General features: G+C 28.1%; 1 protein-coding gene across 2 annotated transcripts in view; it reads left to right on the forward strand.

The window, feature by feature from the left end:
- The window catches only part of path (solute carrier family 36 member pathetic), a 337,200-nt gene that overhangs the window by 307,748 nt on the left and 16,912 nt on the right, over positions 1-12,540 (forward strand). For both annotated transcript variants that reach the window (XM_075373145.1, XM_075373144.1), the window contains 5 exons: positions 3,236-3,355; positions 5,467-5,617; positions 8,443-8,564; positions 11,214-11,298; positions 12,232-12,507. In XM_075373145.1, coding sequence (XP_075229260.1) covers positions 3,236-3,355; positions 5,467-5,617; positions 8,443-8,564; positions 11,214-11,298; positions 12,232-12,507 — 754 coding nt within the window. The remainder of the gene's footprint in view (positions 1-3,235; positions 3,356-5,466; positions 5,618-8,442; positions 8,565-11,213; positions 11,299-12,231; positions 12,508-12,540) is intronic.

A 12,540-nucleotide genomic window follows, 5' to 3' on the forward strand; every position in this document is an offset into this window, starting at 1 on the left:
GAATATCTTTTGAGACTGGAATGCTCACCATTTACCTGTTACCGCTGCTGTGGTTGTAGGTGCACAATAATCTGTTTGAACCACACAAAATTTTTTAAATATGTTTATCGGAAAATAAGGCCAAGTTGGAAGCTGTCATTTTTAATTTAAAGTATGGATCCTCCCATACCGCAAACAGCATCAATAAATTCTGTTATGAGCTGATCGCCTACCCTGTCTAATGATTTTATTAATTATCTTTTGTAAAACTTTTGCATTTAATACAATAGAACTAATATTAATTTCTATAATGGATAGTGACATTCTTTTAATGACCTTACATAATTAAAAATGTATAATTGTTATTGCCTTCGTTAATTACTTAGCCTGTATTAAATTGTTTTTATAAACAAGATGTATAAAACAAGAAAATTCAGACGATCAATAGCTATTGTCAAATTTTGGTAATATAATCTTTTTTTCTTACATTGAAATTCATACTATGAATATGTGATATAATATAACCTATGAACGAACAGGCTTTTTGATGTTATCTTTTTGTTTTGTATTTTCAACTTCAGTAGGGTTTTATTTGTAAAATTATCATACTTTGTTTGGACCCTGATATATTTACTGTCTGTATGATTACTTGTATGTAAGGCATATAACCAAACATTTTAGGCTACTTGGCACAAAACAGTAGTCATATCTGTAAGTAGCGTAGTCATTCAAGACACAGAATATTTCTAAACATTTTTTAGTAACAGTGAAAAGATTGTTTATTTACACAAATAAATGAAAAAATAACATTTTATATGCTACCACATGAATCATTGTCATATTTCTTCATGCTGTCAGCAATATTATAATTATTTAAATTTTCATTGATGTTGTGTGGATGGATCATAACAAAACCTTGATCAGAATAGCATCACAACTTATACAGTTTAATTATAGACTAAACAATGGATGTCATTTTAATCCATATTAATTATTTTATCTATAAACAAATGAAATAATGTTAAGGTAAATTGAAGAAGATACTTTTGATACAAAAAACAATTACAAAATAATTCGCAATTCAGAGGATATTAATGAAAATTATTAGAGCAAATATTAATGTATATGTTGGACAGGATGCAGAAAAATCTGCATTTACTATTACAAATATTACTATTACAATAATAGTAACGTTTTTACGTTACTATTATTTAAAAATTGAAGTAGTAATAATGTTTCTTGTTAAATGATAATCTTTTAATTATATTTTAAATAGATCTGTGGAAAGATTTTTTTAATGGTTCGATAATTTGTTAAAAATAGCAACAGAAGCATAATAAGGCCCTTTTTCATGAACCAAATTATTGTATTGAGTTACACAAAAACTGTTCTGAAATGTTGCCGTTTTTTAAAAAGAATAAGTGGCAGTTATTTTTAACAAAGATTGTTTTTTTTTTTAATAAATATAAATACAAAATAAGTTAATTTTTTAATCTTCTTAATATTGGTCAACATGATTCATACTTAACGGTCCCAAACAATGATCTGCCTGCCCACTTTTATATCTTGAAAACTATTTCTGACTTTTTGAGGGAACTCAAAGAGTTATTACACTTCTAATGGAAATTTACATAAATATTTAACAAGTTTAGCATTTTATTAAGTGTTTCAAAGCAAACCAGTACTGTTTGATTTTGTTGCAAATGAAATCAATTATATCATCCTAAGAGAATTTGTTATATTATAAAACAACAAGTTTGCTTTATAGATAATGAAAAATACTACCATTATTGTTACAGTAATGTGCCCATAGGGTTAGCAATGTTAAAAAACTGAAATAAAAACACATACTGTAATATGAGTTATTTAATTTGAACCAACTGGAAATTTTTTATAAAATTTTCAGTATGATTTTTATAAGTTTGCCTTTCATGTAGCTTGCAAACAGATATTGGTTATGTAAATAATGTATTATATACAAAAATATAGTACTATAAAGGACACCAGGGTGGGAATTTCTGCAAACTATTTCAACAATTTTGGGCTGTTGTGGTGGTCAGAATCTGCTAATCGCACTTTTCTTATTGTTGATGAGTTAGAGGTTTGATGGCTTCTCCTTTGTCCAGCCTTATAAAAAAGTCATAAGGATAGAGCACAATGTATGCCATTCATGTGGGCCAAAGAAACCCAATGAAGAGCTACTTCTGCACCAAAGTATTGTGTAAGACATAATTTACACAATGAATGTTCAGGTAAAATGATTTCTGCTACTATCTGCCACAAATTTCACAATTTTGAGCTTTAAATGATAGATGTCTGATTAGGCCTTAGTACTTCCTCAGGTTATGATTTTATTCTCCATGAAAGATTCATGGGATATAGAATGAGTACTACTTTAAATTAGAAATGTAGATTTTACTTGGTGTGTAAGTGCTGAAGTGGATATTCACAATTATTAAAGTAAAATAAAATTTATGACAGAGTTCTTAAAATAAAAACAAAGTTCTTGTTAATATATTAATATGTTTTTCAGTAATTTATTTGATAAACTCCTGATAGTAAAATATTTAAGTAGTTAAACAACAAATCTAGAACAAGAAATATTGTTTCACATTCTAGGTAAACTCATACAAAAAAAAAAAAACAGTAAAACAGATGCACAGTTGCTATTAAGTAATGGCTGTACAAAGTGAAACACTTCAATAGTATTTTTATGACAGTTTAATCAAAACAGAACATCAATAATTAACTATCATTTTATTAAATCATAATCTACATTTCCATTTTACCAGAAAGAAAAATGAAATTACTTTTTTCTAATTTTGAAAACATAAAAGTGTGCATCTACTCAATTTTAAACACATACTTTAAAGTGTTATTTCAAGTCTTAGTTCAACAAGCTGATCCTACCAAGCATTTTAAAGATCTAAAAGGAATTTACATTATATGTTATTTATTTAATCTATTCTTGTTTTTTCATCTAAAAATATTAAATATCCATTGCGGCTTTGTTTTTTTTAAATATTTATTGGATAAAGAGAATGTAAGATATCATCCCATCTTCCTCAGTATAATCAAGATATTCCTTGAATGCCCTCTGCCTATCCTGAAATATGTATGTTGGGCCATGTCTATATGATTATATTCATGTAGATAAAAAAAATCTATGAATTTATTTCTGTCATACATAGTGTATCATATTATACAATTTTTTACCTCAGGTGGATTAGTTCATGTTTATTTTTTCAATTTTCAGATACAAAGTCACATTATCACCTGCAAAAAAACAAGATGTTGAAGCAGACAACTTAAAGCAAGATGGTAAAGGTTACTGGGATCCGTTCAAGGAACGGCATACTCTATCTAATGCTACTACGTAAGTTGTAAAAATGTACAGTTGCTGATCATCTTTGAATTTAATTTAATTTAGTTATGATCTTTACTTATTCCTACTACCATATTTAGTTTCAATAGGTTATTAGAATCTTAAGATATTTTATCATCCACTTACTGCTTTGTCCATTAGTCCTTTGTTTCAATCAAATTTCATCTCTTAATTTTTATTTTTCTCTGCTTAGTTAAAGCAGTGCATATAACATTTAGTTTTATAAAAGAAAGCTATACATTAATCTTTTGTTCACACTATTTGTCCTAGTGCTTCTTATGGCTGTGACACTTGTAAAGCATCTGAAGCAATAGTCAGAATTGCTTTCTCTGATAGTAATGATGTTCATTGTACAGTCAGCCCTTATTTAGAATGGAATGAAAGTGTCACTTATAGGGTTGAATTTCAGTTAATTTTAATGTTACTTATTCAGATTAATAAAAAAGGTTTATTACATTTTAAATTTATAAAGTTAAGTTTTATTATCTGCTCAAGAATTATTTTTGTGTTAAATATTATGAATACAAAATTTATTAATATTACAGTAATAAATTCCCAGATTGCCAAATAAATTTTGGTAATGAATTGTTATTATAGATCGCATGAGATATAGATTTGCGTAGACTAATTTCATGTTGATAATTAAATTTTTATTTTATTTATGTCTAAAATTATTGAATGAGAAATTTATGTTACAGTTCATTTGTTTTCATATCAAATGAGCTGCCAGCAAGGCAGCCTGCCAAACTGTATGTTAACATTTAGTGTTAGTTTATCTATAAGAGAGAAAGTCAAGTGAAAAACTTAAATATTTTTATTTTGTAATTTATTGATTGGAAAAGAGATACTTAAAATCACCTTCTTTTTTTTACCTTCATGTTGTGCAGTATGAGTGTTCCAATATTTCAGAAGTCCGTAAATGTCTTTTGGAAAAAGCCTCTTGTCGACATAGCGATTCATACATCATCTACTTCACTTCTTTGTAGGATCTGAAAGACTTGCCTTCCATTGTCTCTTAGTGTGATCAGTTGAGAGATGTGAAAATTGCTGGAGTCAAAATCTGGTACTACAGTGGTTGTAAAAAACATTCAGAAGGAAGCTTTGATATTTGCAACAGTTAATGGAGAAATTCAATTTAAGCGCTGTCTTATAATAACAAAACTCCTTTACTCATAAATCTACATTTGATCTTAATTGCAGGATGCATAGGTGATTACTTCAGGAGATGTGCACACATTACACTGGTGACAAATGTTCTCAGAGTCCCCAAAATTGTCCCCAAATATCTTCTTTTGGATAGATAAATGTTCCCAAAATTACTCTTTCTTCTTACAAAAGGAAACTAACATGACCTTCCTGCCAATTTTAGTATGCAGGATATTTTTTTTATTTTGGAAAGGATCTACAACACCATGTCTCACCCATTTTCTTTTGTTTATGGTTGTTAGTGAAGGATTGAAGCTTCATCTCTAATGACAGCTCTTAAGAAGCCTTTACTTCCTGCTTCAAAGTATCATTAAAGTTACTCATGTACATAAACATGTTCTTTTAATTCTAAAGTCAATTGGTGTGGCATTAACTTGTTGATGCTTTATTAAACTCCAGAACTTCATGGACATTATGATGTCTGATTCAGGTTCAGTTGGGTAGTTATTTCATTCATTGTTACGAATCAGTTTTTTCTATTTTTCACCCCTATACTTCTCAAAAAGAAATGACTGAATCAAATAAATTTTTAAGGCATGTTACACGTGGAATTCCAATCTTTACAATACTGCTCTGCTGTTTTATTACATTCTGTCATCATACTAACCATCTCTCAGTTGCTCAAGTCATGAGTGTCAATGTTGCCAATATAGAGAATTAATATTGTGTTTTAGTTGATTTTTAAATGCAATACACATACTTATTTTTTCTGTAAACCATTATTTCATTATATAGTATTACATTATTTATTTATGTATAAATATAAAAGACAAAAGAACCAGGTTGTTAATTTAACCTAAATGAAATTTAAATATCATTCCATATTAGTATTACTTATTAAATAATGCATGTTAAAGTTGTACATTATGAAATATGAATGATTAATTTCTTTTCAGGGACTGTGATACATTAACCCATTTACTCAAGGCAGCTCTCGGTACTGGTATACTGGCTATGCCTATGGCATTTAAATATGCAGGAATGTCTGTTGGAATTGTTGCTACTATTGTTGTATCGCTTGTTTGTACTCATTGTTCTTATGTACTGGTAAGCAAGTTTATAATTTTTCTTTCCCGGCTATATTGTTTTATTGTATAGCTAGTTATATACTACATTAATAAGGGAAAGTTTGCTAATCGGACCAAATTTTCATTTCTCTTATTTTGGGTTTGGATAAATAAAAATTTATCTCAAGAAAGGTAATGATAGCATGAACCATAAAACAATACATTATTTTCTAAATAGAGGAAACTAATAAAGTTGTGATTTTTTTTAGTTACTTTTTAAGGCACAACTTTAATGTTACTATCACATCTAGAAAATTTGTCGAAAGATTGAGCAATTTTAAATTGATTTCTAAAGACAGTAATTGTAATTTGGAATACATAAGGGTAAACATCTCTAATTATTTTAAGTGATTCCAAGTGGATATAAAAAATATCATTAACTTGGATATAAATCCCAAGTTAATACACCTGGGTAAAAATTTAATCTGCAGTAATTTTTTTTAAGTTTTATTGATGATTAATTCTTCCAAACAGTTTTATTCATAAATTTACAAAGTGATTCCCCAACTAGATATTACTACAATTAATTACTAGAAGTAATTGTTATACTAATTTATAAATTAAATTTCTTTTGTGTTGAATTTGGTTTAGTTATTTATTTTTGTATGTTTGTAATACTTTTGTATGAATATAATTGTATGTATATAATTATATATATATATTTGCATGCATTTTTTAAATATTTTTTTTTGTGTTGGGATATTTGTATTTAAAGATTTTTAAGGTATTTCTGGAAACAAATGGGAAATCATATATATAATGCAACAACAGAAAAACAAACTTAATATTAAAACAAGACAAATATTTTTTCTTTAATGCAATCAGATCTTATTTGTTTCAAAATATTTTTTTTATTTTAATCAAACCTTTATTTTTCACCTAGTATTCAGTCTTTAAGTGAAACTGAAAGAATAATTATGTTACTAATGTACAAGTATTATAATTGTGTATAAACCTTGTTTTTAATAGGTAGGTGATTTATTTAATTATAAATTTCCCAACAGAGTATGGATAAGTAAATCAGTTTATATCTGTAACTGATCATTTGTCAGAAAGACCAACATTTTCTATCTGTGAAAAAAGTCAATAAGATAAAATGATTTGTTAAAAATCTACATTCAGCAGTTTGGAAAGTTCCATTTACCATTTAAACATAATTTTAATAATTTTTCAATCCATAAATTTCTTAAAAGTAACAAATTATTCCTTTTTAAGCTATAAATTATACAAGAACTTTTAGAGATCGATTTTTAGTGCCACTTAAGTGCTGCAATTTTATGAGCCAAATTTCATAATCCAAATTTTTTGGGACGCTTTTTTTATTAAATAGCCATATTAATAAATATAACTCTCAATACCACAGTCTTATTTTTTGAGCTGATCTCTGTGGTGGAGCAGTAGCATTTCTGCCTTTTATCCAAAGATTTTAGGTTTGAATATGGCATTTTTCAAGTACTACAAAATTCATTTTATCATTCATCAGTAACTGTCAGCCTGTATTTGCTGAATAAATAAATAAACAAAATAGAATTCGTTAAAAATAATATCAAAAACTGAAAATTTGGTAGGAACTGTGTAAAGTAATTGTTGATAGTATTGAAGGGAAATTTTTTTTTTGACAAAGCCACATAAGAATATCTAGATGTTACAAAAAGGTTTACCTGGATATCATGAGCTAGCAGGTTGCTGTAGGGAAGTGTTTGAACATTTTTTACAGAAAGATGAACTTCCAAAATTTATTTTACTATCTGATATTGAGATAAAAATTTTACATAAACATTTTTATTCTTGGAGCTAACTTTTTTCTACTGTTTGTAATAGCAACTGATATACATGCATTTCATGTAGTTTTATAATAATGGTAGAAAGTATCTTTAATAATTACTGGTAATACACAACATTTATACGCGTCATATAGGCTATACTTGTAGCAGAAGGATTATACTCACAATTGCTATGAATTCTATCATAGATACAGGGTTGATTAACCTTCAATCTCAATTTTCTTGTTGGTAATTATTACCATGAATTACCTTCAATCTTATTGGTAAAGTATTGATCTGTGAAATGCAATTAAATATTACAAAATTCACATTTATGTAAATCCTTTATACTTAGCCATTTATTTATTGTTATGTGGATATAATATCAACCAGAATTTTTACTTTCCTGATAACTACATATATAATAGTTATATTAAAAGAAAAAGTATAATGATCATGTCAAAAATGGGATTTTGGGTGTTGCAAATATCCATAAAATTAAACTATAAAGAAACATAACAGGGGTTTTAAAGGCTTGTAGAATGTGGTAGGAATACTCAGTAAAGCCAATTGTAAACCGTTTCAGGTAATTCAAAACAAGTTAACATGTAGGAAGGTTAACAGATACTTGGAAATGGGACATCATAAGACATATATGTGAATGGATAACAATAAACATTTTCATTGATGTTATGAAAAATCTTGTCAACCAGTGTAATTATTTAACTATTGCTAGCTTATTTAATAAATGTTAAATGGTTTAGTAATACTTGTTTTACAACAGTAACTGTTACAAATATATTATTGAATACCATTTAAAGGTGAAACACTGAAAAAAATTGAATCAATGTTTTTCTCATAAAATTTTGCACACAAGAGCTACATAAGTCATAATGATATCTGCATAGCAATTAACTATTTTTTTCCCTAGTTTTGTATTCAACTAAATATGTTTTTGTTAGTTTCATGTGATCAAGGATTTTTCATAGAAATTACTCAAGAGTTTTATGATAATCTGTTTTTAATGTATGTTTACTTACAGGTAAAATGTGCCCATGAATTATATCATCGTACTAATGTAAGCACAATGAGCTTTGCACAAGTAGGTGAAGTTGCATTTGCAAGTGGCCCTCCATGGGGCAGGAAATTTAGTAAATTAGCAAGGTAAATTACAGTTTTCTTTTTACGTTTTTTATTTCCTTTTTAATCTGAAATGTAATTATATGAAAACTTGTAATATAATGTACAAAGTTTATTGATTAACTATTCATACAACTTCTTATTTTTGGATAAATTGTCCATCATATTCATAAATTAAAAAATAAAAAAAATAGATACATATAAAACCTAATATAAACCTACTGATAAATATAAAACCTATGTGCTATATCTATATTTTAAATTGCTAACTAATTTTAAGCAGTTTTTTTTATTAAAAAAAAATTGTATTATTTTAGAAATACGTTATACAAATTGAATAATTACATAAAAGGTTAGCTAAATGTAAATATTATATTTTTTATTTTTGTAAATTGTGTTTCTAGAATTAAGTTAATTGTATTATGATATTTCATAGACTATCTGACATTTACTTAAATGATAATTAAGTCGAAAATAAGAGTAACAGATGTGTGTACGAGGTCTGTTCAGAAAATAATCAAACTTTATTTTTTTAATCTTTATTATTAATTTTACAGATTATTCAAAGTATCCCCCTTCCCTATTCACACACTTATCCCAGTGGTCTTTTTCCACTTCACAATACTGTCCTTGATAGCTTCATTTGAAATGGCCTTTAAGGTCGGTGATGAATTTTTTTAATGTCATCAACAGTCTCAAAATGGTTTCCTTTCATCACTGATTTTAATTTTGGAAATAAGAAAAATTGCAAGATATCTGGTCTGGTAAGTAGGGAGTCTGAGGGAGGGTAGTTATCTGATTTTTGGTACAAAGTGACAAATTGACAATGCCGAGTGTGCTGGCTCATCGTCGTGGTGAAGGAACCATGAGTTTTCCCACCACAACCCCAGTCTCTTTTTGTGGATTTTTTCAATTGTAAAATGCCTTGATAGTACACACAGTTCATTGTTTCACCTTGAGACAAGATTCAAAACGCACAATTCAATTAAAATCAAAAGTAAGTCAAGAAAGAAAGAAAATCAACAGAGAGCATCATCACTTTGACATCAGATTGAGACTGGATGTGTTTTCTCGGGTGTGGCTGTTCCTTTAGCTTGTTTAAGAAGTTGCTAACAAACGTCAACCTGATTTTCTTTATGCTTTCTGCTGAAGGCAAAAAATTCCAACCAATCGTATTCTTTGTTTTTTAACCAATCATAAGGTGAGAGTAATTCTTATTATTAGCCAAAAATTCCAACCAATCGTATTCTTTGTTTTTTAATCAATCATAAGGTGAGAGTAATTCTTATCAGTATCAGGCACGAAATTCCAACTAAACGTATTCTTTGTTTTTTAACCAATCATAATGTGAGAGTAACACTTATCATTAAAAGAGACTGCTGTCATTCTGTGTTTGTGGTTTTTTTCATGTAACTGTTGTAAAATCCCTTGATAGTACACACGGTTCATTGTTTCACCTTGAGCCAAGAATTCAAAACGCACAATTCCATTAAAATCAAAAAAAAAATCGAGGGCATCACTTTGACTTCAGATTGAGGCTGATGTGTTTTGTTGGGGTGTGGATTTCCTTTAGCTTGTTTAAGAAGTTTCTAACAAATGTTCATCTAATGTTCTTTTTTCTGTTCAGTCGTCAAACAAGGAACAACCTTCGCTGCAACTTTGATGCATGTTCAATTTTTCATTCAAAATGTCATGGTGTGATCCAATCAACATGCTAACTTCTGCATGTTCAGTGACAGTCAAGTGGCAATTTGAACACACCAGATCATTGATTTTCTGAATGTGGGTGTCATTCGTTGAAGTCGCAGGCCTTCCTGGTCATCTTCAGTTGATTGACAATCTCTTTTAAATTGTGAAAACTATTCGTAACATTGTGTACAACTGACAGCATCATTTCTGTAAGCTTGTTTCAAAAGTTGAAATGTTCCTGTGAAGTTTTTCCCAGTTTAACGCAAAATTTTACTTTGTATCATTGCTCCTGAAAATCGCACATTACAAAACTCGCTACTAACACTTAAACATGTTGTACTCAAATAACAGTAACACAAAATTTAAACTAAACTAAAAGATATCAACAATCCAAGAACATGTGGTTACAGAGGAGGTGATGCGGAACACAGTGCTGTTAACCGCACATCACTAAATATCTTTGTTGGCGCCTAAATAAAAATGTTCAGTTATTTTTTGAACAGACCTCGTATATGAGGTATAATAAAAAATTAGAATTTTAATTTTTATCAAAAAGATTTTACTTATTCTTATATATTTATATTATCTTCTTCAAAGTAGTCTTCAAGACTTCTTTGTGGAACACATTGTATATTTGTGGAAAGTACAAATGTAAAAATTAGGATTTAAAAAGTGTTTTTGATATTATAGCCTTAAGTTCACGTAGTGAGTTTTTCTTTATTTCATGTACCCTCACAAGATTAGAATAGATTTAAAGAAATATGTGAGTAAATTTTATGGATATGAACTGTAAAAGATACAAAAACGTTTGTAAATGTATAGGTAGTTAGTTGGTAATTCATTATAAACCTATGGACGCTAAACGCAGTTTAGAATCGATGTAATTATGTTGAAAATCAGAGGAAACACATTTACAGTTATCATTTTTTACTTATACTGTTTTAGTAGAATTTAAAAATTGTAATAATGTATTTTCTTTTGTAGGGCATGCATTGTTGGAGGATTATTTGCTGCCTATTTTGGTACATGTAGTGTATATACAGTACTTATTTCTGAAAATTTCAAGCCGGTAAATATTTACAATTATTATTTTTATTATTTTGTCTTGTTTAGATTTATTCATAATGTTAAACATAAATTTCTGGTTTTTTTCTCAACTTATCAATATTTTGACTTATGTATTATTGAATTTGTCATACATATCTGTCATTACTTTTGTCAGTTTAAATTTAGATGGAGTAATATATTTACTGTAATTGGATATCTCATTGTAATTGTTGTGGCCAGCCCAATCCTAGAAAATGGATTGACAGGTTTTGGTCAAGTTGAATAAGTTTGTAGTATGTAATTTAACTTTGTGTTAAATTCCATCAGTGATTATGATGATAGCATAATTAAATCATATGTTTACATTACTGCTTCAAATCAATGTACCAAGTTTTTAATAAGTATGGTAGCTTAAAAAAATCTTACTAGTTTAAGAAAATTTCAGAATTTCTCATCAAGCTTTTCGATGAACATTGTTTAGGTTGAACATCTTTTTTGAACAACATATACTTATGACTTAATAAAGGTGACTAATGCTGTAAAATCATTTATTGAAAAAAGTAATATTAATATTTAATTTTTTATATTAATATTTAATTACACCCTTCAAACCCTGAGCTGTAATAGATTTCTCCATTTGCATTTTCCAGCCTTCTAAGCACTCGCAAAATTTTCTCTGTTATTCCTCACAGTGCCTCTAACATTGACTCTTTAATGGCATTCAGAATCTGAAAATGGTGCCTGTTCAATTTTTCTTTAATTTTTGGAAATAATAAAAATCACAGGAGGCCAAATCTTGTGAGTAGGAGGGTTAAATCATGATTATTTAACAAGACATAATGTAGCTGGTACTGATATCTCATGACTTTTTCCCTTACTATTATTATTATTATTATTATTGTGAAATTGGTTTTATATTTGCTATTTATGTTAATTTGTTTGTTTCCTTTTTCAGGTTCTTGAATATTATTTAGGTTATCAAATAAATAAAAGATTATGCATTGCATCATTACTGATTCCATTAATTTTATTATGTTGGGTTCCAAATTTGAAGAAATTGGCACCAATATCAATGGTGGCTAATCTTTTCATGGGTGTTGGACTGTTAATAACATTTTATTATTTAGTGTGGGATCTTCCTTCAGTATATGACCTTCCACAAGTTGGAGCATTGGAAACTTTACCTCAGTTTTTTAGTACTACAATATTTGCTATAGAAGCTATTGGTGTGGTAAGTAGACAATTAATTTAATATTATTTGTGT

This window comes from Lycorma delicatula, chromosome 8 (assembly GCF_047948215.1).
Source record: "Lycorma delicatula isolate Av1 chromosome 8, ASM4794821v1, whole genome shotgun sequence".
In the NCBI taxonomy this organism is placed as follows: Eukaryota; Metazoa; Arthropoda; class Insecta; order Hemiptera; family Fulgoridae; genus Lycorma; species Lycorma delicatula.